This window comes from Chrysemys picta, chromosome 3 (assembly GCF_011386835.1).
Source record: "Chrysemys picta bellii isolate R12L10 chromosome 3, ASM1138683v2, whole genome shotgun sequence".
In the NCBI taxonomy this organism is placed as follows: Eukaryota; Metazoa; Chordata; order Testudines; family Emydidae; genus Chrysemys; species Chrysemys picta.
The window spans coordinates 149899135-149922529 of NC_088793.1; the positions used below are offsets into that span (position 1 = coordinate 149899135).

Below are 23395 nucleotides of genomic sequence, written 5' to 3' on the forward strand. Positions count from 1 at the left end.
TGTTGCCCCTGGTATCTCAGTCCTGCCATATATCACTGTCCTGATCTCTGATGGCACCTTCTAGTACCACACCACCCTTGCCTTTGGAGCATTCTGATCCTCGTTGGAGTCTGAAGTGGGTTCCTATGTTTCCCCCTATGTCTTGTCTGGTACCGGATGACATTAAGCTGTACCCAAAGCTCCTGGAAAGGATGGCTACATCACTTGGTATCCAGATGGAGCTCTTGGAGCAGAGTCCTCATAATCTCATGGACATTTTACACCCCAGCTATATCAGGGAAAGATGCCCTTCCTGTAAGTAAGGCTATAATGCAGCTCATTATGTCCCAACGGCAAACCCCTTCATCAGTCATGCTTGTGGCAAAGTGCATAGAACATAAGTGCCAAGTTCTGTCCCAGACATATGGACACTTCTATCAACACTTCCTTGCCAGGCTCTCTGATAATGGTAGGTAGTAAATAAAAGCCCACTGCCAAGGTAGAGCAAAAGCTGCCCTCAAAGAAAAGGACACACAAAAATTATATGTATTTTTTTGATAAAAGGTATTATTCAATTGCAGTGGTACATCTGCATATAGCTACCTATCAGACTTTCTTATCCTGATATGACTATTAAAATGTGGCTATTATATTCAGATTCCTAAACAAGCTACCTGAGGACTGCAGGAACAAGTTTCAGTTCCTTCTGATGGAGAGTCGTTTGATCTTCCAAGCTGCTCTTCAGACTTTCCTTGATGCTTCAGACTTAGCTGCAAGGGTCATGGTGACAGCCATAACATGCACCATTTGTAGTGGCTTCAGTTGCTGGAGATTCCTGTAGAGTTGCAGCAGACTCTTGAAGACCTCCTCTTTGAAGGCTGTGCTTTATTTTTCTTTAAGCCCGACGAGGAAGTACACACACTGAAAGTCTCCAGGGCTGTACAAAAGTCACTGGTCTTTATATGCCAGCCTGGGAAAGCACTATGTTTCAGCATCAGTTTCAGCTGAAACAGCAGTATTACCTACCCAGACACCTGGACCAGTTCAGGTACAAACACAGACAACTTAGAAGAAGGCCTACTCCATCTACCTCTGTGGTCATTTTCATTCAGACAGCTGCAGGCCTCAAAGGAGCCTGTTTGACTCCTCTGTCAAGGATAGCCTACTTGTCAGATCCAATCTCTGTTTCTCCTACTTCCTATGTGTGTAGGAGTCCATCACCTCAAACAAGTGGCTGCTAAGAACAGTGGAATGTGGATATACCCTGAAGTTCCTTTCTTTCCCCTCCTTGGCCCCCCTTCCCTGTCCCTTTTCAGGGACCCATATCCAAGTCTGTACTAAGACAAGTGCAAACTCTTCATTCTTTGGGAATTGACCCCTCAGTACCAGGAAAGGGGTTTCTACTCCCACTACTTCCTATATCCAAAACAAAACAAGTCTCGGGCCACTTCTAGACCTTCAGAACTTGAACAAATACATCAAGAATCTGAGGTTCCTTGTGGTTTCCCTTGTAGCTATTATCCCTTCATCAGAGCCAAGTGATTGGTATGCTGACCTTGATTTGTGAGATGCATATTTCCACATGGCAATCTACCCAGGCCACAGAATATTCCTAAGGTGCATAATAGGAAGAGATCACTTGCAGTTCACAGTTCTACCATTTGGACTATCATCTGCATTGAGGACTTTCACTAGATTCATGGTGGTGGTAGCAGCTTGCCTCCACCATTGGGATGTCCAAACTGGATGACTGGTTAGTGTGGGGTCATTCCTGTCAACAAGTGGAAGGAAGTATCTATTGCATGCTCTCTCTGTTCCAATCCCTAGGCCTGGAAGTGAACAAGAGACATTGATCCTCAAAGCTCTCCAGAGAATAGAATTTATTGGGGCAGTCCTGGGGGTTTCAGCTCCAACCCAGGTTGTTTCTTCTTTGAGACCCCTGTGTGCCATTCAGAAGCAGTCCCCAAAGCTCAGTAAGGAACTCCTCAGCTCCTAGGACCTATGGTAGCATGGACTTGTGACCTCCCCCTCCCCTATTCCAGACTGCATCTCAGAGGCTTGCACACACAGCCCAGGTCAATTACTGCCCTCATATGCACCATCTGGACAAGCTAGTGTTTATTCCAGGCAAAAGGTTGGTGGATGAATCATGGCATGTAGGAGAGTCCATTCTCACCACTCTCCCCTCTATGATCAGATGATGGGTGCTTCTGCCACGATGTGGGGAGTGCATTTGGGCAATCTAAAGGGTCATGGCTTGTGGTCTCTCACGAGGTCCAATTACACATAAATGTTCTTGAGTTACATGCAATATCCAGAGTGTGTCAGTTTCTTCCACACATACAGGACAGAATCAAATCAATCATCCAGGTGCTCACTGACAATACCACAGTAGTGTTTTTATGTGTACAAACAGGAGGGTGCCATATCAGGCAGCTTGTCTCAGGAGGCAATCAAGCTGAGGATTTCTGCATATGGAATTTACTAACCCTCAAAGCATCTCACCTGCTGGGAGTCCAGAATGCCCTAGCAGACTGCCTGAACAAGTCATTCAATTTGGATCACAAATGGTCTCTCCAGCTGGCTACTCTAAGATCAGTTTTTCAAGTAGGGGTTGTCTCTACAGTTGATTTGCTTACAACTCTCCAGAACTGGAACTGTTCCTGATTCTGTTCAAGTATAGGTCACAGCCCCGAGTCCATCTCAGATGCATCCCTTTTTTCATTGGACAAGTCTCGGGCCACTTGTAGCCACCAGTGCCTCTTATCCCCAGGGTTATTGTCAAGCTGAAACAAGAACAAGGCAAAATTATCCTAATTGTTTCATATTGGCCAAGGACGTTGTGGTACTCCGATCTACACAAGCCATTCCTTCAAGAACCTACTTCTAATAAAAAATCTGATATTCTAGAATCATGGGCAGGTGTTGCACCTGAATCCTCAGTCGGTGTAGCTCATGGCCTACTTCCTCAGCAATTAAACCCAGAGGAGGTGCACTGTTCAATAGCAGTTCAGAATGTCCTGCTCAATAGCAGGAAACCATCCAAGAGATCTACTTACCTTAGTAATTGGAAGTTTCTTCTAACTGGGCAATTAGTCATGGTGTGTCTCCTACACAATCTACAATTCAAAAGATTTTGGATTATTTATTACACCTTAAAGGTCTGGCAGTCAGCTCCATCAAGGTGCATCCGATCGCAATACAGGCATGCAATGCTGAAATTGAGGGCAGGACTATATCTCTAACCCTATAACTATCAGCTTCCTAAAAGCTCTAGAGAGGTTGCTCCCACCATGAGAGAGCCTATTCCACTGTGGAATTTGAATTTAGTACTGTCAACTCTTATGGGACCTCTTTTTGAGCCTTTAGCCTCCTGCTTGTTGTTACACCTCTCAGCAAAGGTGGCCTTTTTAATAGCCATCTCCACTACAAGGAGAGTGGGGGAACAGTGTACCCTGGCAATGAATCCTCCATTTACCATTTTTTTTACAAGGACAAGGTGTGGCTTAGCCCACATCCTAAGTTTCTTTCCAAAGTAGCATCTGATTTCCATCTCAATCAGTCAATGTACTTATCTGTAATCTTTTCAAAGCCACATGCTCACAAAGATGAACAGAAGCACCACACTTTGGATGTTTGCCGGGCCCTGGCTTATTACTTGAATAAACCAAAGATCTTCCAGTTCTCTTCTAAACTTTTTTTACTTTGTGCAGAATGAATGAGAAGCCATCTTGTCGCCAAATGGATCACCAGCTGTGTTGTCATATGCTCTGCTGCCAAGGGTATTGTGCTCTTAAGAAGCTGTTAGAACAGTGGTCCCCAAACCTTTTACCTCGTGCCCCCCATCCCTGTCTGTGCCCCCTTTCCCCACAAGCTGGGGCCGGGAGGGGGGGATGTGGACATAGTTAAGGGGGCCAAGACTTGGGCCACAGCTGGGGGACAGGAGCAGAGCCCGGGTGTGGAGTCAGCAGCCGGGGCCAGGAGTGAAGCTGGGTGGCGCTCCCACCCTCCATGGGTGCTAGCCTGGGCCCCAGCTGAGCTCCCTGAACATTCCTCGGCACCCCCTTGGGGAGCATGCCCCCCAGTTTGGGGACCTCTGTGTTAGAGCATTCATCTAGAGCACGTTCCACCTCCTCAGTGTTCGTGGGGAAAGATCCATATCGTGGACATCTGCAGAGCAGAGACATGGTCCTCAGACCACATATGAGCTAGATGCTGTCTAATTATTGATGCATCAAGGGAAGATGTGAATGTGGGCTGAGTGGTCCTGCAGTCCCTCTTCCAATGATACTCCTAGTCCCCACTCCAATGAAAACCGTTTAGGTGTCCCCTACAGGGTAAGAGACATATACAATCACTTGAAGAGAAGAGTTACTTTTTGTGACTACTGTTCTTCGAGATGTGTTCCATTACCCAACCCACCCTCCTTCCCCAATGCATTGGAATCTAATTTCTAAGATTCTGGTATAAAGGTACTGAAGGATGGGCTAGTCAGCTCCACCCTTTATCCTTTCGACTCGGAGGATGTGGGATGCCAGGGCACAGGGTTGGCCGCTCTGCAGGTATTGCTAGGGAAAACTCTCCTGCACATCCCTGCACATATGTACAGTGTAATGAACATATGCAATACATCTCAAAGAACAACACTTATGAAAAGGTGAGTAACCATTGCTTTTCCTTTAACCTTTTTCTTGGAAATGGCTGAAATCTTCTTAAATAGTCAACTTGAGGCAGACACCCAGCCTGGAAAATTTCAGCCCAAACAACTAAGGTGTGGCAAAGTTGTAAGCAACTAACAACTGCGTCTTTACACCCCATCATCTCAGGCATTGGCACCCTGACATCAGGATTGTCTGGCTATGTAGACTCCCTCCTCAGGCCCTACGTTACCGGCACTCCTAGCTTTCTTCGAGACACCACTGACTTCCTGAGGAAACTACAATCCATTAGTGATCTTCCTGAAAACACCATCCTAGCCACTATGGATATAGAAGCCCTCTACACCAACATTCCACACAAAGATGGACTACAAGCCATCAGGAACAGTATCCCCAATAATGTCACGGCAAACTTGGTGACTGAACTTTGTAAGTTTGTCCTCAACCATAACTATTTCACATTTGGGGACAATGTGTACCTTCAAATCAGCGGCACTGCTATGGGTGGCCGCATGGCCCCACAGTATGCCAACATTTTTATGGCTGACTTAGAACAACGCTTCCTCAGCTCTCGTCCCCTAATGCCCCTACTCTACTTGCCCTACATTGATGACATCTTCATCATCTGGACCATGAGGAATTCCATCATGATTTCAACAATTTCCACCCCATCATCAACCTCAGCCTGGACCAGTCCACACAAGAGATCCACTTCCTGGACACTACAGTACTAATAAACGATGGCTACATAAACACCACCCTATACCAGAAACCTACTGACCGCTATACTTCCAGCTTTCATCCAGACCACACCACTCGATCCATTGTCTACAGCCAAGCTCTATGATACAATCACATTTGCTCCAACCCCTCAGACAGAGACAAACACCTACAAGATCTCTATCAAGCGTTCTTACAACTACAATACCCACCTGCTGAAGTGAAAAAACAAATTGACAGAGTCAGAAGAGTACCCAGAAGTCACCTACTACAGGACAGGCCCAACAAAGAAAGTAACAGAACACCACTAGCCATCACCTTCAGCCCCCAACTAAAACCTCTCCAGCGCATCATCAAGGATCTACAACCTATCCTGAAGGATGATCCATCACTCTCACAAATCTTGGGAGACAGGCCAGTCCTTGCTTACAGACAGCCCCCAAACCTGAAGCAAATACTCACCAGCAACCACACAACAAAAACACTAATCGAGGAACCTATCCTTGCAACAAAGCCCGTTGCCAACTCTGTCCACATATCTATTCAGGGGATACCATCATAGGACCTAATCACATCAGCCACACTGTCAGGGGCTCGTTCACCTGCACATCTATCAATGTGATATATGCCATCATGTGCCAGCAATGCCCCTCTGCCATGTACATTGGCCAAACCAAACAGTCTCTACGTAAAGGAATAAATGGACACAAATCAGACTTATTATAACATTCAAAAACCAGTTGGAGAACACTTCAATCTCCCTGGCCACTCGATTACAGACCTAAAAGTTGCAATATTACAACAAAAAAACTTCAAAAACAGACTCCAACGAGAGACTGCTGAATTGGAATTAATTTGCAAATTGGACACCATTGAATTAGGTTTGAACAAAGACTGGGAGTGGATGGGCCATTACACAAAGGCCTTGGCTACACTTACCCGCTCCTTATAGTGTGTATAGTAACACCCATTGTTTCATGTTCTCTGTGTGTATATATATATATATATATCTTACTGCTGTATTTTCCACTACATGCATCCGATGAAGTAGGCTGTAGCCCACGAAAGCTTATGCTCAAATAAATTTGTTAGTCTCTAAGGTGCCACAAGTACTCCTGTTCTTTTTGCGGATACAGACTAACACGGCTGCTACTCTGAAACCTGGGTCTTTATAGTATCCGCAACATTAATAATAGGTGGTGCTACCAGCCCTTCCTATACTAATTTTGTTTTAAAAGCTTCATAATTAGGATGCTAGTCAGATTCTTGTCGTTTAATAGAAAAGTGTCAAGATACTGCCTTTTTGGAACTCCATGAATATTGTAGAGAGAGAGATTAGGTTTTTTTTAAGTACAATAGCAAAGGCCAGGAGGAAGTGTGTGACAGCTGGAGAGAAAGCATTCTTGGCTGAGGGGATCTGGATGTGGAATGAACTTCCACAGGAGATTAGGTGAATCTAAAGTCTTGCCAGCTTTAGGAAATACTGCAAAATTTTCCTCTTCCAAAAGCCATTTCTACTCTAGCAAGAATGACATTCACAAGATTGACACCCTCATCTAACCAAACACTCTGCCCACAGGAAAAAAACACCCAACACCCTGAAACAAACAGATAAACCAAACAATAAAATGAAAATGCTATAGCCAAAGTAGAGATTTTACCCCCAAAAGAAAAGAGTCAGATTCCAGGAAGTCCACTAGGAATTTCAATATTGGTATTAATTTAATGTGGAAGATACTTAGATATTGCAGTGATAGGCAGCCATACAAAATCCATAAATAGATAACATACAATTTAAAAAAATTACATTTACAAATCTATATGAAGTTATTCATGGTGAAAGTCTGAAATCTGGGAGCTGTGCTTACAGAAAGGGAAAGTAAGAGGACAGGAATACTAGTAGATACTGAGGAAAAGAGAAGCCATGTAGCTGTAAAAAGGTACTTTTCAGTTTCTGAAGTTCTGATCTGAAAAAAGATGCAGAAAGTGTGACTGAGTGATTTTAGAAAGATAGATTACATACCAGTAATCCTGATTACATAGTCCACCTTTTTGTTCTCACAATTTTAGCATGAGTCTTGTGATTGTGTTCTGTTTAAAGTCCCAGGTGCTGGAGACAAGTGATTACATAAGAATCTTAGCTTTAACTTAAAAAAAAAGTAGTAAAAGTTTCTAGACTTCATGGTTGCAGAGGAAAGCTTGAAAGTGTGACCCAAGTGCACCATGAAGACTTAAAAAATAGAAGGCAGATAAAAAGAACCCAAATCTCATTTATTTTTTTGTAAATTAAGAAACTAATCTTTATACTGAGTTATGGGTCCAACTGTAGGAAAACCTGTATCCAAGACTTGGCAATTCCCTGAAGAATTTAAAATTTTTATTCTGGTTGAGTTTCACTGTTAAGAAGTTTGTGTACTGAACTGCCTGCAATATCTGCAGGAAGAGAGGTGCAGACCAAATAGTTTAGGCTTGTGGGGGAATCATTTCCATGTCATCAGCCACATTTTCCTTTTCCCATTGCAGGTCTTGCACAGTCAGGTTCCTGGGGATGCTTCGATGAATTTAACAGAATTGAATTACCTGTTTTATCAGTTGCAGCACAACAAATTTATATTATTTTAACAGCAAGGAAAGAAAGGAAAAAGCAATTCATATTTTCTGATGGAGATTGTGTAGATTTAAATCCAGAGTTCGGAATTTTTCTTACAATGGTAAATATATGAATGGAAGAGTGTCATTTGGTAATCTTTGATAAGAGAAGACAAATTATATAAATTAATAATATAGTAACTTGAAAACAATGCATATTGTTAATTACATTGTAGTATCTACATAGTAATGATTTTGAAACAATAAGTATGCAATACCTTACCACCACACTATCTCCTGAAAATGTTTTTTGAATTTTTTTGCCTAAATGAATGCTGCTTCCTTCTGTATAATGAATCATGAATGTGAATTACCTATGAATGTATTAATAGTTTTGTTCCTTATTTCATGATAGTGATGGCTAGTCCTCTAAAAAGATTGCCACAGATCTCGGGAGTGGGGGTCTTAATTTTTAATAGTATGCAAATTCTGAACCCCTGCAGTAAAATATTCTTGATGTTCTTGATGTACTTCTCCATATATATTCTGCTTTTGGCATGCATACATCCCCAAGCACTCAAGATTGGAATATTTGGGCCAGCAAAGTCTGTTGGGCTGTGCCTGTGTTTTGAGTGCCCTCATGTCCCTTTCTTCTGCTCACACACACACAGCTGAGGGCACAAAGGTCAGAGTGGGGCCAAACAACCCTCAGCGCTCTCTTACCTCCCATGGTTGCAAGATGGAACTGCAAGCCAGTGTTTCTTTCTCTTGTGCACATGCATATCTAAAACAAATGCATTGTATATAATTAACACTTTAGAATAGCTTTAGTAGTTAGGATTAGTATAGGTTTATTAAATTTCTGTTACAGGTAAATTTTTTCTAGTTAGCTGGTGCCAGGCTTCAGCCTTTATGCATGAGCAAAACCTCAAATAATGTCCCTCATGTGAGGCAGGTGTATCCCTCAGTGATGGTCATATAAGTTGTCCGTTAGACTTGTTGAGAAAAAAGTTTATCCAGGTCCAGATATACAGAATAAACCCATATCTGAGCAGTCTTCCTGAAATGCCCTGCAGCCAGCTCTTGGACTCCTGCTCAGGGGCGGCAGGTTTGTATAATTTTTGGTAGTGCCCAGAATGGGTCCAAGTCCCGCCCTCCCCCATACCTGCTTTGTAAGCTGGGGTGGGGCTGGAGATGAGGGGTTTGGGGTGTGGGAGGAGGGTTCATGGTGCAGGAGGGGGCTCAGGGCTGGGGCAGAGCGTTAGGTTGTGAGGTCTTTGGTTGGGGGTGTGGACTCTGGGGTGGGGCGGGGCTGGGGATGAGGACTTTGGGGTGCAGGCAGGCTGCCCCCGGCTGGGGCCAGAAAGGAGGACTCCCCCCCCCAGCTCTCTCCCCACCTCCTGGCAGCACACTCACCTCACACCACTGTCACTGCACGAGCTCCTAGGGCCCCTCTTAGGTCCAGGAAGCCCCCTTGCCTCCCCTGTGGTGGGTGTGGGGGGAGCTGCCATCACGTGGGCGCCTCCTCCCCTGCTGCTGTCCCTCACTGTAGCCTCACTGGGGGTGGGGCTGCCCCTTGCCCAACATGGGACAGGAGCAGTGACAGCAGATGCGGGGTACCCTGTGCTGGTGGAGGGTCCCACTGGAAAAAAGAAGGGTCCATCCGAGGTGGAAAGGCAGGGTCAGGGTCAGCCTGGGTCAGCCTGCCCTGGCACTAGTGATTGGGGGGTGCTAGGACCCTGCGGCCGTTGATGCCGGGAGCTAGCAGGAAGGAGCGCAGCGTGGAGCTGCAGGGGGCAGGTGCCCAGGGCGCAGGCAGGGACGCTCGAGGAAGGCACGCCGGGGTGGCAGGCGGGGCTGGGGGAGAGACCAGGCCCCAAACATTGGTGGATCTGGGCCCCTGGGCCCTGAATATTGCTGGAGCATGGGCACCATAGGCCCATATAACTCTCCACCCTTGCTCCTGCTCCCATGAAACACGCTCCTTGGTTACTCCTGTTGTTAAGTATTCATCACTGACTGTTAGTGGTAGGACACAGAATACTTCTTCTAAAGCACAAGCAGAGGTCTCTAATAAAGAGGCATAGTTTGCCTCATTCCTTCTCAGCCAAGGGTAGTACAAGGCCTAAATTAGATCATTCAGACACTCATAAAGACTCTAGTCGCTGTACATCAATATTAGCCATTGTCTCTGGCACAAGCTCCACAGCTCTCAATACTGACATCAGAGCTCACTCTAGAAGTACCAGGTATATTGGTATCACAATTGTCAGCAACATCCACCCAGTGCTGTCATCCTCAAAATGTTGTTCACAGTACCAGCTATCTTAACTGAGATTCATAGTAGTGGGTAAATCTAGTGATATCCACCCTTCCTGAGTCACCACTATTGTCTTTGGTACCAAATACAATCCTTGGTACTGGCAAGCATTCTTCATTGGGCCCTGGGGCCCCTACCAAATCAGATCCTCCACTGGTAGAGAATTATTACTTTTCCACATCTGCTTCAGACTGCAGTTGGGGGAGAGAGGTCTCCCACATATTCCCCAAGATCTCAATGCATCTCATAGAGATTCCAGAGCACGAGGCTACCCTAGTAGACACAAGAGATATAAGAGGGACATCCTCTCAGGTATCCTACACCACAGTCCCTTGTGCATTTCACTTCTGGCTCCCATGCTTGGCCATACTGGGCACCACAGGATCTTCAACATGCTAGAAAACCCATCTCCTCTGTCCTTTCCAGGGCTAGATCTGCCTCCCCTTAGGGTTCAGCAACAACAATCCCAGGTGTCAATTGCGAATACTCAGCAATTACAAATTTCTGATGAGGAATTCCATCTGCCTACTGAACTCACTCTTGTTGCCATTTCATCATCATCACCTCATGAGGCTGTGGTCCCATCTACTCAATCACCTCCTGATGGCTACAGGGCGTTTCAAGACCTCCTTTGATGAAGGGCTGTGACTTCAGAAAAACCATTTGATGTGGTGCATGACAAATCTCTCCAATTGTTAGATACCATGCACTCCTGAATGCCAGCAAGACTGGCTATGCTAATCAATGAAGGACTGTTAGAGCCAGTACAGCTCTTGTTGCAGAACCCCCATCTGTTCCACTGCCTTTGAAAATGGAAGAGAAAAGGTACCAGACACCATCATCAGGATTTCGGTATTTTTATACTAATTCACACCTAGAGCTTTTGTGGTTACCACTGCCCAAAAGCAAACAAGGCATCAGAGCTTCAAGGCAATACCTAAGAAAAGGGAACTCAAGTGACTGGATCTCTTTGGAAGGAAGAACTACTCACCTGCCATCTCTAGCTTAGAATTGCCAGCTACCAGGCACTCCTTTCCAAGTATGACTGCTTCAATGGCACAAGCTATCAGACTTTACTGACTGGTTACAGCAGGAATCTAGAGAGGAATTAAGTTTCTTGATCTCTGAGATTTGATTGGGAGTACTGTGTGGCAGGGTTCAGGGAGGGAGCACCACCTCCACCACCTGACTCACCTTAGCGGGCCACACAAACTGTGGGTCAGTGTCAACATCTGCTGCGGCTGTGCCAATTTCTGCTCCCATCAGCCTTCATGCCCACTGCTGGCTCTGCCCCCAGAGACTGTGGCACATACCTTCCCCCACCCTGAAAACCCAAGGGGGAAGGGGCAGGTGTGTCTATTTTTGTCTGGGCTTGGGGGGCACAACCAAAAATTGTAACTTAAAGGGGGGCTCAGCTCAAAAGGTTTGAAAACCACTGCTCTAGATATTAGAAGAGCGTTGGGCTTTTACCTGGACTGGTCTAAGCCATTCAGGTCTTTGTCTCAACTCTTTGTAACCATTTCAGATAGAGTAAAGGGCCAACTGGTCTCCACCCAGAGGATCTCTACCTGAATTTCCAGCTGCATTCAGTTATGTTACTCATTGGCCAATGTCACACCTCCGAATAGAGTGATGGTGCACTCAAACAGGTTGAGAGCAACTTCTTCTGCCATTCTGGCTAGGATTCCCATTCTGGATATTAGGAATGCAGCTACCTGGTCATTGATCTATATGTTTGCCCCTCACTATGCCATCTCTCATCAATCAAGGGACAATGCCAGATTTGGCCAAGTTGTCCTTCACTCCTTGTTCAGGTAGACTAGTTCAAATTGCTTGTGGGTCACCTACAGTGAAATGGACACTTGTGATCACTCAAAGAAGAAAAAATGGTTCTTTGAGTGCTTACTCATGTCCATTCCAATGTAGGTGTGCGCATGCATGTGCACCATCGCCAGAAGTTTTTCCCTCAGTAGTATCCATCAGGTCAGCTCCTGTGCCCCCTGGAGTGACGCCCTCATGGCACAGTATATAGGGGCCTGCCTGCCCTCTTCCCCTTCAATTCCTTCTTACCGCCCATGATGGTCGCTGGAACATTACTGGTCTCTTGGCCATGCAAGTGCTTCCTTCTGTAAATAGAAAATTGTATTTAGTTATTACATTAGTTGGTAGTTAGAACAATAGTTAACTGAGTTAGTATAGGTTTAGTTCCCTGCACGCGGGGCTCAACTGCCCCGGCTCTGGGGCATGCCTCGATCCCAAGGCTTTAAGCCGTGTGCTGCATGCCACAAACTGATGCTGGTGAGTGACCCACATGACAGTTGCTTAAAGTGCCTCGGAGAGACACATTCAAGAGAGGTTTCAGAGTGGTAGCCGTGTTAGTCTGTATCAGCAAAAAGAACGAGGAGTACTTGTGGCACCTTAGCCTCCAGCTTTCATCCAGACCACACCACACGATCCATTGTCTACAGCCAAGCTCTAAGATACAACCGCATTTGCTCCAACCCCTTAGACAGAGACAAACACCTACAAGATCTCTATCAAGCATTCTTACAACTACAATACCCACCTGCTGAAGTGAAGAAACAGATTGACAGAATCAGAAGAGTACCCACAAGTCACCTACTACAGGACAGTCCCAACAAAGAAAGTAACAGAACGCCACTAGCCGTCACCTTCAGCCCCTAACTAAAACATCTCCAGTGCATCATCAAGGATCTACAACTTATCCTGAAGGACGATCCCTCACTCTCACAGATCTTGGGAGACATGCCAGTCCTCGCTTACAGACAGCCCCCCAACCTGAAGCAAATACTCACCAGCAACCACACACAACAGAACAAAAACACTAACCCAGGAACCTATCCTTGCAACAAAGCCCATTGCCAACTCTGTCCACTGTGATACAGGAGGGCCAGGGAGCAGTGGGAGAGTGGTAGAGGGGAAGTATATAAGCCCTAGGTTAATTAAGGCATGGTTCCCTGTAGACTAGGGAGGGTTGCTACAGGATAATTGGAGCACCTGTAGTCTATTAAGGCCCTGTTAGCAACCTATTAAACCTCCCTGCTTCAGGCAGTCAAGAGAGAAGGAGGAAGGAGAGAGGACTGGAACTTGGAGGTGTGCAGTGAGACTTTGAAGATCAGAAAACTGGAGTAAGGGAGACCCTGCTCAGCAGGGGAGGGAGACTCCCTCCCCCAGTGTTTAAGGACTGAAGGTACCCCACCCAAGGGGGAAGAGGGTAAGAACCCACAGGAGTTGAGAGGGGCTGGGGCTCAGAGTAAGGAGCAAACCCAGACCCCTCTCCTGCTTCCCTCCTTTACTACCTTCATGGGCCACTAGTGGGGCCCTTGGTGCCCCAAGAGCAGGGGCAAGGGGTGGCATCTTAGACCCGCACCAAGAAAAGTGCAGGACCCACCATTCTACATTGGCCATCTTGTCCAATGTAGGGCACATCAGGAGCTTCTGCACAGGATGGCCCAAAACTTGGGCATTCAGGCAGAAGAAATCACTGAGGCTGCTCACTCCCTCGTGTACATATTGGAACCCTCAGGGCCATTGCGAGTTGCCTTACTCCTGAATGGGGCTACTCTGGAGCTGATAAAGGAACTTTGGCAAACTCTTATATCGATACATCTAAGAGAACAGAGAGGAAGTATTTCATTCCTCAAAAGGCCAGGGTCTCTCACAGATGCCTTTCTCCTCCCCGAACGGGAAGGCTCCTGTACACGTTTCCTCCTACATCCCTGATCCACAAGGCCCTACTCAAAGTCAAGAGGGATTGAGCACAGCTGATCCTCATAGCACTGGCTTGTCCACACCCAAAATTTGTTCATAACCTTATTGGACCTCTCAGTGGACAGAATGATCAGCTTACCACTGCTCACAAGACCATGGTCACCAGCTCCAAATTGCACTACAAAGAAATTGCACTACAGTACTTGTATGAGGTGAATTGAAAAATATTATTTCTTTTTATCTTTTTTACAGTGCAAATATTTGTAATAAAAATAATAATATAAAGTGAGCACTGTATACTTGGTATTCTGTGTTGCAGTTGAAAACAATATGTTTGAAAATATAGACAAAGATCCAAAATATTTATAATAAATTTTAATTGGTATTCTAGTATTGTTTAACAGTGCAATTAAAATGACAATCACTATTTTTTTAATCTCGTGATTAATTGTGATTATTGTTTAATCATTTGACTGCCTGAATTTAGATGAATGTCTAGTAATTCAAATGTTGCTTTATTGCATATATTTGGAGCTCCACAATTTAGTACTGTACCTTCTGGACAGTAGAAAAATAAATACACCATTTAAATTTCTAATGCTTTCAACTTCTCTTTTTGAAAATTGATTTTCTCCAAACAAGTAAAGGCATTTGTGGTTTTGGCAACTTAAATAGCCATTTTTCAATTATCCAAATGAAAAAAAATAATATTTTCTTACATTAGGAAAAAAGCACCTTTGCAAAATGTATAAAGCTCATATATTGGATAGGTTTTTATTAAACTTAACTAAAATATTCTCTTTTGGAGTAAGACTAATGAAGAAAAAGTTTGGCCCAATAGATATTTTATTCCATAAAATTTTAAGCATCTGAAAACTGGTTTATAATGAAAATGCATTTTCAACCATAACTATACAAATGTTGTTACATTTGTAGCTATTTGTCAAAATTTCTTTCATGATATTTAATAATTAAACAGTAAACAAACGACTGATTCTGATCTATAGATAATGGTAATCTGGATCAGAATCAGGTCTTAAATATTTAAGTCATAATTAACATTCCTTAAGTAACTGGTCTAAACACTAAAAAAAATTATTCTAGACTACTGTAAGTAAGAATATTGTACAATATATGTTTTCATTTATAGAATCCTGGGTATGCTGGCCGTCAGGAGCTACCAGAAAACCTAAAAATTCAATTTAGAACTGTGTCCATGATGGTTCCAGATAGACAGGTAAAAATGATTACTTAATTAAAGAGAAACCAAATATTTTAAGTTTATTGAGATACATTTTTTAAAAATATGTGCATTTAAATATTAATATTAAAATAAAATTTAGTCCATTTTCCTTTTTTTCCTTTCCTTCCAAAATTTTCAGAAAAATTAATGGAATTCTTAATGCTATGTTGTATTTCAGATAATTATGAGAGTTAAGCTTGCAAGCTGTGGGTTTATTGATAATGTGGTCTTAGCTCAAAAATTCTTCGTTCTCTACAAACTTTGCGAGGAGCAGCTCACTAAACAGGTGTGTTTCCTAGTCTTATGGTATTTACAATACAATTTTTCCTTTAGGTTTTGATCTGTGCACATTTCTATTGGAATATCAGTGTTATGTTTCTTTTAAAGTTGAAATATATTTCAAACAAAAAAATCTCTTTATAAAGTATATATTACCTTTGAGCAAACAACAATCTTATTTTTCACCCTTTTAAATAGATTTATACATATTTTGTAATAATTGTTTATAAATAATAATTTGTAATAATGTTGGTTCTTCACCTTCCTTAAGTCTCCTGCACAGATACACACACATGGATTTGATGCTGGATCTGTGCGTGAACAAACAAGAAATTATTACTATTTTAGGTTAACATATATATTGCAGTAACACCTAAATGCCTCAGTTAGGTTGAACCCCATGAGCTAGGCATTAAACAAGTATTATGGTGGTGTACCGGTTCTGCTATGTTTAGGATTGTCTAGTACTTCCCGTTTAAAGGACAAATCTTCTAAGTGCCCTGAAATCTGCATGTTTACTCAAATTGTGTTGAAATTATTTCTGCCTTATGTGGCATGGGATAGGGTTAGTGATCTAAATTTGGGATCAATTGAGCAATGTGTTCCCAAAATAAAACCTTCCCAAAAAATAGCATTTCATAAAGTTCACAGATTTTACCAATTTGTTTTGCACAAACATGGGGCTCAAACCATAACTGTCATCATAGAACAGGAAGGAATCTCGATAGGTCATCTAGTCCAGTCCCCTGCACTTAGCCTGTCTCGATTAGCCCATGTTAAACACTCATGCACCAAACAGATTGCAATGCACATGTCCAGAGAAAATAGTGAAGAGGGTTTCCAGCCATTAAATTTTCACAGGGCCTGGATGGCTCCAGGACACGTTTTGACCATATATCTAGATGCTCTACATTTGAAACTTACTCTCGGAAGAAATCTGAGAATAAACTGTAGCCATATTGCTACAATTAGCCTCTGTCAAGGAGGGTTGTTATTTGGGGAAATGTACAGCAGCTAATTCAAAAATTCATTCAAACTTTTTAAAAAATAATGTACTCATATCATAGAATATTAGGGTTGGAAGAGACCTCAGGAGGTCATCTAGTCCAATCCCCTGCTCAAAGCAGAACCAACACCAACTAAATCATCCCAGCCAGGGCTTTGTCAAGCCGGGCCTTAAAAACCTCTAAGGATGGAGATTCCACCACCTCCCTAGGCAACCCATTCCAGTGCTTCACCACCCTCCTAGTGAAATAGTGTTTTCTGATAGACCTCTCCTACTGCAACTTGAGACCATTACTTCTTGTTCTGTCGTGCCACCACTGAGAACAGCCTAGCTCCATCCTCTTTGGAACCCCCCTTCAGGTAGTTGAAGGCTGCTATCAAATCCCCCCCTCACTCTTCTCTTCTGCAGACTAAATAACTCCAGTTCCCTCATCTTCTCCTCATAAGTCATGTGCTAGAGTGTTTATCTCTGTTTGCTATCAGAGGGGTAGCCGTGTTAGTCTGAATCTGTAAAAAGCAACAGAAGGTCCAGTATTGGGAGCATAAGCTTTTGTGGGTAAGAACCTCACTTCTTCAGATGCAAGTAATGGAAATCTCCAGAGGCAGGTCTAAATCAGTGTGGAGATAACGAGGTTAGTTCAATTAGGGAGGTGAGGTGCTCTGCTAGCAGTTGAGGTGTGAACACCAAGGGAGGAGAAACTGCTTCTGTAGTTGGATAGCCATTCACAGTCTTTGTTTAATCCTGATCTTATGGTGTCAAATTTGCAAATGAACTGGAGCTCAGCAGTTTCTCTTTGGAGTCTGGTCCTGAAGTTTTTTTGCTGTAAGATGGCTACCTTTACATCTGCTATTGTGTGGCCAGGGAGGTTGAAGTGTTCTCCTACAGGTTTTTGTATATTGCCATTCCCGATATCTGACTTGTGTCCATTTATCCTCTTGCATAGTGACTGTCCAGTTTGGCCAATGTACATAGCAGAGGGGCATTGCTGGCATATGATGGCATATATAACCTTGGTGGACGTGCAGGTGAATGAGCCGGTGATGTTGTAGCTGATGTGGTTAGGTCCTGTGATGCTGTTGCTGGTGTAGATATGTGGGCAGAGTTGGCATCGAGGTTTGTTGCATGGGTTGATTCCTGAGTTAGAGTTGTTATGGTGCAGTGCATGGTTGCTGGTGAGAATATGCTTAAGGTTGGCAGGTTGTCTGTGGGCGAGGACTGGCCTGCCTCCCAAGGTCTGTGAAAGTGAGGGATCATTGTCCAGGATGGGTTGTAGATCACTGATGATGCGTTGGAGAGGTTTAAGCTGAGGACTGTAGGTGATGCTGAGTGGAGTTCTGTTGGTTTCTCTTCTGGGCCTATCTTGTAGCAGGAGGCTTCTGGGTACACGTCTGGCTCTGTTGATTTGTTTCTTTATTTCCTTGTGTGGAACTACGATACCCAGTTTACAGCCCAGGAAACAGATAACGCGGAGTGGCCTGAAGGTGTCTACTACGAAGGAAAAAGTAATGATGGCGTGGAAGAGGTGAATCTCTCCGCGACCCTTGGACGTCTGCAGCGGCAGCAGATCAAGGAGCTGTGCACTAGCTTTGCGCCAATGTTCTCAGCCCCCCCAGGACAGACCGAACGGGCATACCACTCCATTGACATACGTAATGCTCACCCAATTAGAACCCCACCCTACCGGGAGTCACCTCATGCCCAAACTGCTATAAACAGGGAGATCCAGGACATGCTACAGATGGGTATAATACGCCCCTCTAAGAGTGCATGGGCATCTCCAGTGGTTCTAGTTCCAAAGCCAGATGGGGAAATACGCTTTTGCGTGGACTACCATAAGCTAAATGCTGTAACTCATCCTGACAACTATCCAATGCCACGCACAGATGAGCTATTGGAGAAATTGGGACATGCCCAATTCATCTCTACCTTAGACTTAACCAAGGGGAACTGGTAAGTACCACTAGATGAACCCGCCAAGGAAAGGTCAGCCTTCGTCACCCAGGCAGGGGTGTATGAATTTAATGTACTCCCTTTCGGGCTGCGAAATGCACCCGCCACCTTCTAAAGACTTGTAGATGGTCTCCTAGCAGGATTGGGAGAATCTGCAGTTGCCTACCTCAATGATGTGGCCATTTTTTCTGATTCATGGGCAGAACACCTGGAGCACCTGGGAAAAGTCTTCGAGCACATCAGGCAGGCAGGACTAACTGTTAAGGCTAAAAAGTGTCAAATAGGCCAAAACAGAGTGACTTACCTGGGGCACCAGGTGGGTCAAGGAACTATAAATCCCCTACAGGCCAAAGTGGATGCTATCCAAAAGTGGCCAGTTCCAAAGTCAAAGAAACAGGTCCAATCCTTCTTAGCCTTGGCCGGATATTATAGGCGATTTGTACCCCACTACAGCCAAATCGCCGCCCCGCTGACAGACCTAACCAGAAAGAAACAGCCAAATACAGTTCAGTGGACTGATGAGTGTCAAAAGGCCTTTAACCAGCTTAAGGCGACACTCATGTCTGACCCTGTGCTAAGGCCCCCAGACTTTGACAAACCGTTCCTAGTAACCACAGATGCGTCCGAGCGGGGCGTGGGAGCAGTTTTAATGCAGGAAGGACCGGATCAAGAATTCCATCCTGTTGTGTTTCTCAGCAAGAAACTGTCTGAGAGGGAAAGCCACTGGTCCATCAGCGAAAAGGAATGCTACGCCATTGTGTATGCGCTGGAAAAGCTACACCCATATGTTTGGGGACGGCGTTTCCAACTACAAACAGACCATGCTGCGCTACAGTGGCTTCATACCGCCAAAGGGAATAACAAAAAACTTCTTCGGCGGAGTTTAGCTCTCCAAGATTTCGATTTTGAAATACAACACATTTCAGGAGCTTCTAACAAAGTGGCTGATGCACTCTCCCGGGAAAGTTTCCCAGAATCAACTGGTTAAACATTGTTCTTGGAATGTGGAACATATTGTTAGTTTTTATATAATCAGTAGTATGTCTAAAGGTGCATGTGTCTTATTAACTCTGTTTTCTCTTAGAGCTCTGGGAAGAAATCACAGCCAGTGTGGAACCGGCTGTCCAACACTATCTGTGATTTGGGGGGTGTGCCATAACTATAAAGGGAAGGGTAACAGCCCTCCTGTATACAGTACTATAAAATCCCTCCTGGCCAGAGACTCCAAAATCCTTTTACCTGTAAAGGGTTAAGAAGCTCAGGTAACCTGGCTGACACCTGACCCAAAGGACCAATAAGGGGACAAGATACTTTCAAATCTTGGTGGGGGGAAGACTTTTGTTTGTGCTCTTTGTTTTGGGGGTTGTTCGCTCTAGGGACTGAAAGGGACCAGACATCAATCCAGGTTCTCCAAATCTTTCTGAACAAGTCTCTCATATTTCCAAATTGTAAATAAACAGCCAGGCAAGGCATGTTAGTTTTTAATCTTTGTTTTCTCAACTTGTAAATATACCTTTTTGCTAGAGTGTTTATCTCTGTTTGCTGTAACTTTGAACCTAAGACTAGAGGGGATTCCTCTGGGCTCTTTAAGTTTGATTACCCTGTAAAGTTATTTTCCATCCTGATTTTACAGAGATGATTTTTACCTTTTTCTTTAATTAAAAGCCTTCTTTTTAAGAACCTGATTGATTTTTCCTTGTTTTTAGATCCAAGGGGGTTGGATCTTGATCCACCAGGAGTTGGTGGGAGGTAGGAGGGGGGATGGTTAATTTCTCCTTGTTTTAAGATCCAAGGGGTTTGGATCTGTATTCACCAGAATCGGTGAAGAGTCTCTCAAGGCTACCCAGGGAAGGGAATTAGCACATTTGGGAGTGATGGCAGTGGACCAGATCTAAGCTGGTAGTTAAGCTTAGAAGTTTTCATGCAGGCCCCCACATTTGTACCCTCAAGTTCAGAGTGCGGAAGCAGCCTTGACAGAAGGGAATAATCACTTCCCTCGATCTGCTGGCAATGCTCCTAATAATAGAGCCCAATATGCCTTTGGCCTTCTTGGCAACAAGGGCACACTGCTGACTCATATCCAGTTTCTCATCCACTGTAATTCTCAGGTTCTTTTCTGCAGAACTGCTGCTTAGCCAGTTGGTTCACAGCCTGTAGCGGTTCATGGGATTCTTACTTCCTAAGTGCAGGAATCTGCACTTGTCCTTGTTGAACCTCATCAGATTTCTTTTGGCCCAATCCTCCAATTTCTCTAGGTCACTCTGGACCCCATCTGTACCGTCCAGCTTACCTACCTCTCCCCTCAGCTTAGTGTCATCTGCGAACTTGCTGAGGGTGCAATTCATCCCATCATCCAGATCATTAATAAAGATGTTGAACAAAACCAGCCCCAGGACTGACCCCTGGGGCACTCCGCTTGATACCGGCTGCCAACTAGACATCGAGCCATTGATCACTACCCATTGAGCCCAATAATCTAGCCAGCTTTGTATCCACCTTATAGTCCATTCATCCAATCCATACTTTTTTTAACTTGCTGGCAAGAATACTGTGGGAGACTGTATCAAAAGCTTTGCTAAAGTCAAGATATATCACATCCACCACTTTCCCCATAGCCACAGAGTCGGTTATCTCATCATAGAAGGCAATCAGGTTGGTCAGGCATGACATGCCCTTGGTAAATCCATGTTGACTGTTTCTGATCAACTTCTTCTCCTCCAAGTGCTTCAATGCTTCATATGAATGATTGCTGGGAGAAGAGAGGGGATTTGTGGGCAGAAAAGTGGAGGGAGTAGAGGGAGAGGGGTTTGGGGATGTGGTGAGGGGAGGAAAGGGGAGGAGCTATTATGGGGAGAGGGATAAATGGAGAATGGATGATAAGGATGGAGAGATTGGTTAGGGTGCTCAGGTGTAGGGGAGAGAGTGAGGATTAGGGGAGTGAGACACTGGGCTGGTGCCAATTAGGGTGGAGCTCCAAATTCCCTTTCCCATGTGTATGCTAATGCATGGGACCTAATACTCTGGTAGGGGAAGGAATCTGAGCCCCTCTTCCTCTCCTAGTGTTTTTGCCGGCGCCTATTGGGGGTATAGTAGAAGTGTGGAGTCCAGGTTAGTGCATAACTTGGACTACCTAACCAAGCAATGTGTGATCCTCCAGTAAGCAGTAAGTTACTGTCTGTGATATGTGTATGAAGCAGCATAGGGCACCAGCATAGGGCACCAGACAAGAGCAACATTTTTACATGCTAATGGCTTCTGAAGTTCTAATGGATTAATGTGACAGGAAGAGGGAGCTTTGCTGGAAAAGGTGTAAGGGGGAGATGTATGTTGTCGGGGATGGTGGGGAAAGGATGGAAAAGAAGAAAGACATTCCGATCATTTCTCACACACATCAAGTTACTGTAATCACTATGTAATGAAACTGTCAAGATTTTGAACATAAACCATGTATGTGATTTCTCACACTGGCTCTGTCAGCAACTTCATCCTGCAAACTTTGTGAAGCATGAACAGGTTGGGCTGATATGTGCCATGTTTCTGTGTTTCTTGGTTTTCATATGTTTATGTTTGTAATATATTAACTCTTTATTTCCTTGTTTTCAGAGATATGAGTTTTGCTGAACTTGATGTTCTGGAACGGCATGAGACATCTCTGGGCAACCTTAATTCTATGTTAACAAAGTTGTTTGTCAGTGAATATATAGTAAATGACAGTCTCTGCCATCAAGAGCTATCTAAGGCTTTGCCTACACTAGTCCACATTACAAGCTTGGGGTGTGATTCCTTGCTCGCGTACATATATTTGGGTTAGCTGTCATTGAGCTAGCATGAGTATAAATAGTAGTGCAGCCACAGTAGCACAGACAGCAACAGCATGGCTTAGCTATGCCACATGTGTACCCACTGGTTGCAGGTGGGTTTGTAGCTGGGACAGCTAACCAGCCTCCAATGCCACTGCCCATGCTACCATGGCTACAGTACTATTTATACTCATGATAGCTCGCTGAAAACTAGTGAAAATATGTGTTACAGAAGCTCGGAATCACACATGAGCTATAGAAACGTAAGGTTGGAAGGGACCTCAGGAAGTCATCAAGTCCAGCCCCCTGTGCTGTGACAGGACCAAGTAAACCTACACCATCCCAGACAGGTTTTGTCCAACTTGTTTTTAATAGCTTCCAATGATGGGGACTTCACAACCTCCCTTGGAAGCCTATTCCAGAGCTTAACTACCCTTATAGTTAGAAAGTTTTTCATAAAATCTAATCTAAATCTCCCTTGCTGCAGATTAAGCCCACTATTTCTTGTCCTACCTTTACTGGTCATGGAGAACGTTTGATCACAGTCCTCTATATAACCGCCCTTAACATACTGGAAGATTGATCAGGCCCCCCTCGGTATTCTCTTCTCAAGTCTAAACATGTCCAGTGTTTTTTAACCTTTCCTCATAGGTCAGGTTTTCTAAACCTTTTATCATTTTTGTTGCTCTCCTCTGGACATTTTTCCGTTTTTTTCACATCTTTCCTAAACTGTGGTGCCCAGCTGGGGCCTCACCAGTGCCGAGTACAGCAGCACAATTACCTCCTATGTCTTACATACAACACTCCTGTTAATACACCCCAAAATCATATTAGCCTTTTTTGCAGCTGCATCACATTGAGGCTCACATTTAGTTTGTGGTCCACTATAACTCCCAGATCCTTTTCAGCAGGTTATTCCCCTAGACAGTTATTCCCCATTTTGTAGCTTTGCATTTGACTTTTCCTTCCTAAGTTAAGTATTTTGCACTTGTCTCTATTGAATTTCATCTTGTTGAATTCAGATCAATTCTCCAATTTGGCAAGGTCATTTTGAATTTTAAACCTGTTTTCCAAAGTGTTCACAACCCCTCCCAGGTTGGTATCATCCTCAAATTTTAT

The 23395-nt window shown here is 44.2% G+C and overlaps 1 protein-coding gene across 1 annotated transcript in view; it reads left to right on the forward strand.

Annotated features, from left to right (window-relative positions):
- DNAH8 (dynein axonemal heavy chain 8) overlaps positions 1–23395 on the forward strand; it is a 595636-nt gene that overhangs the window by 354293 nt on the left and 217948 nt on the right. The window contains exons 46-48 of the mRNA XM_065589982.1: positions 7881–8068; positions 15149–15235; positions 15420–15527. Of these exons, the coding sequence (XP_065446054.1) occupies positions 7881–8068; positions 15149–15235; positions 15420–15527 (383 nt within the window). The remainder of the gene's footprint in view (positions 1–7880; positions 8069–15148; positions 15236–15419; positions 15528–23395) is intronic.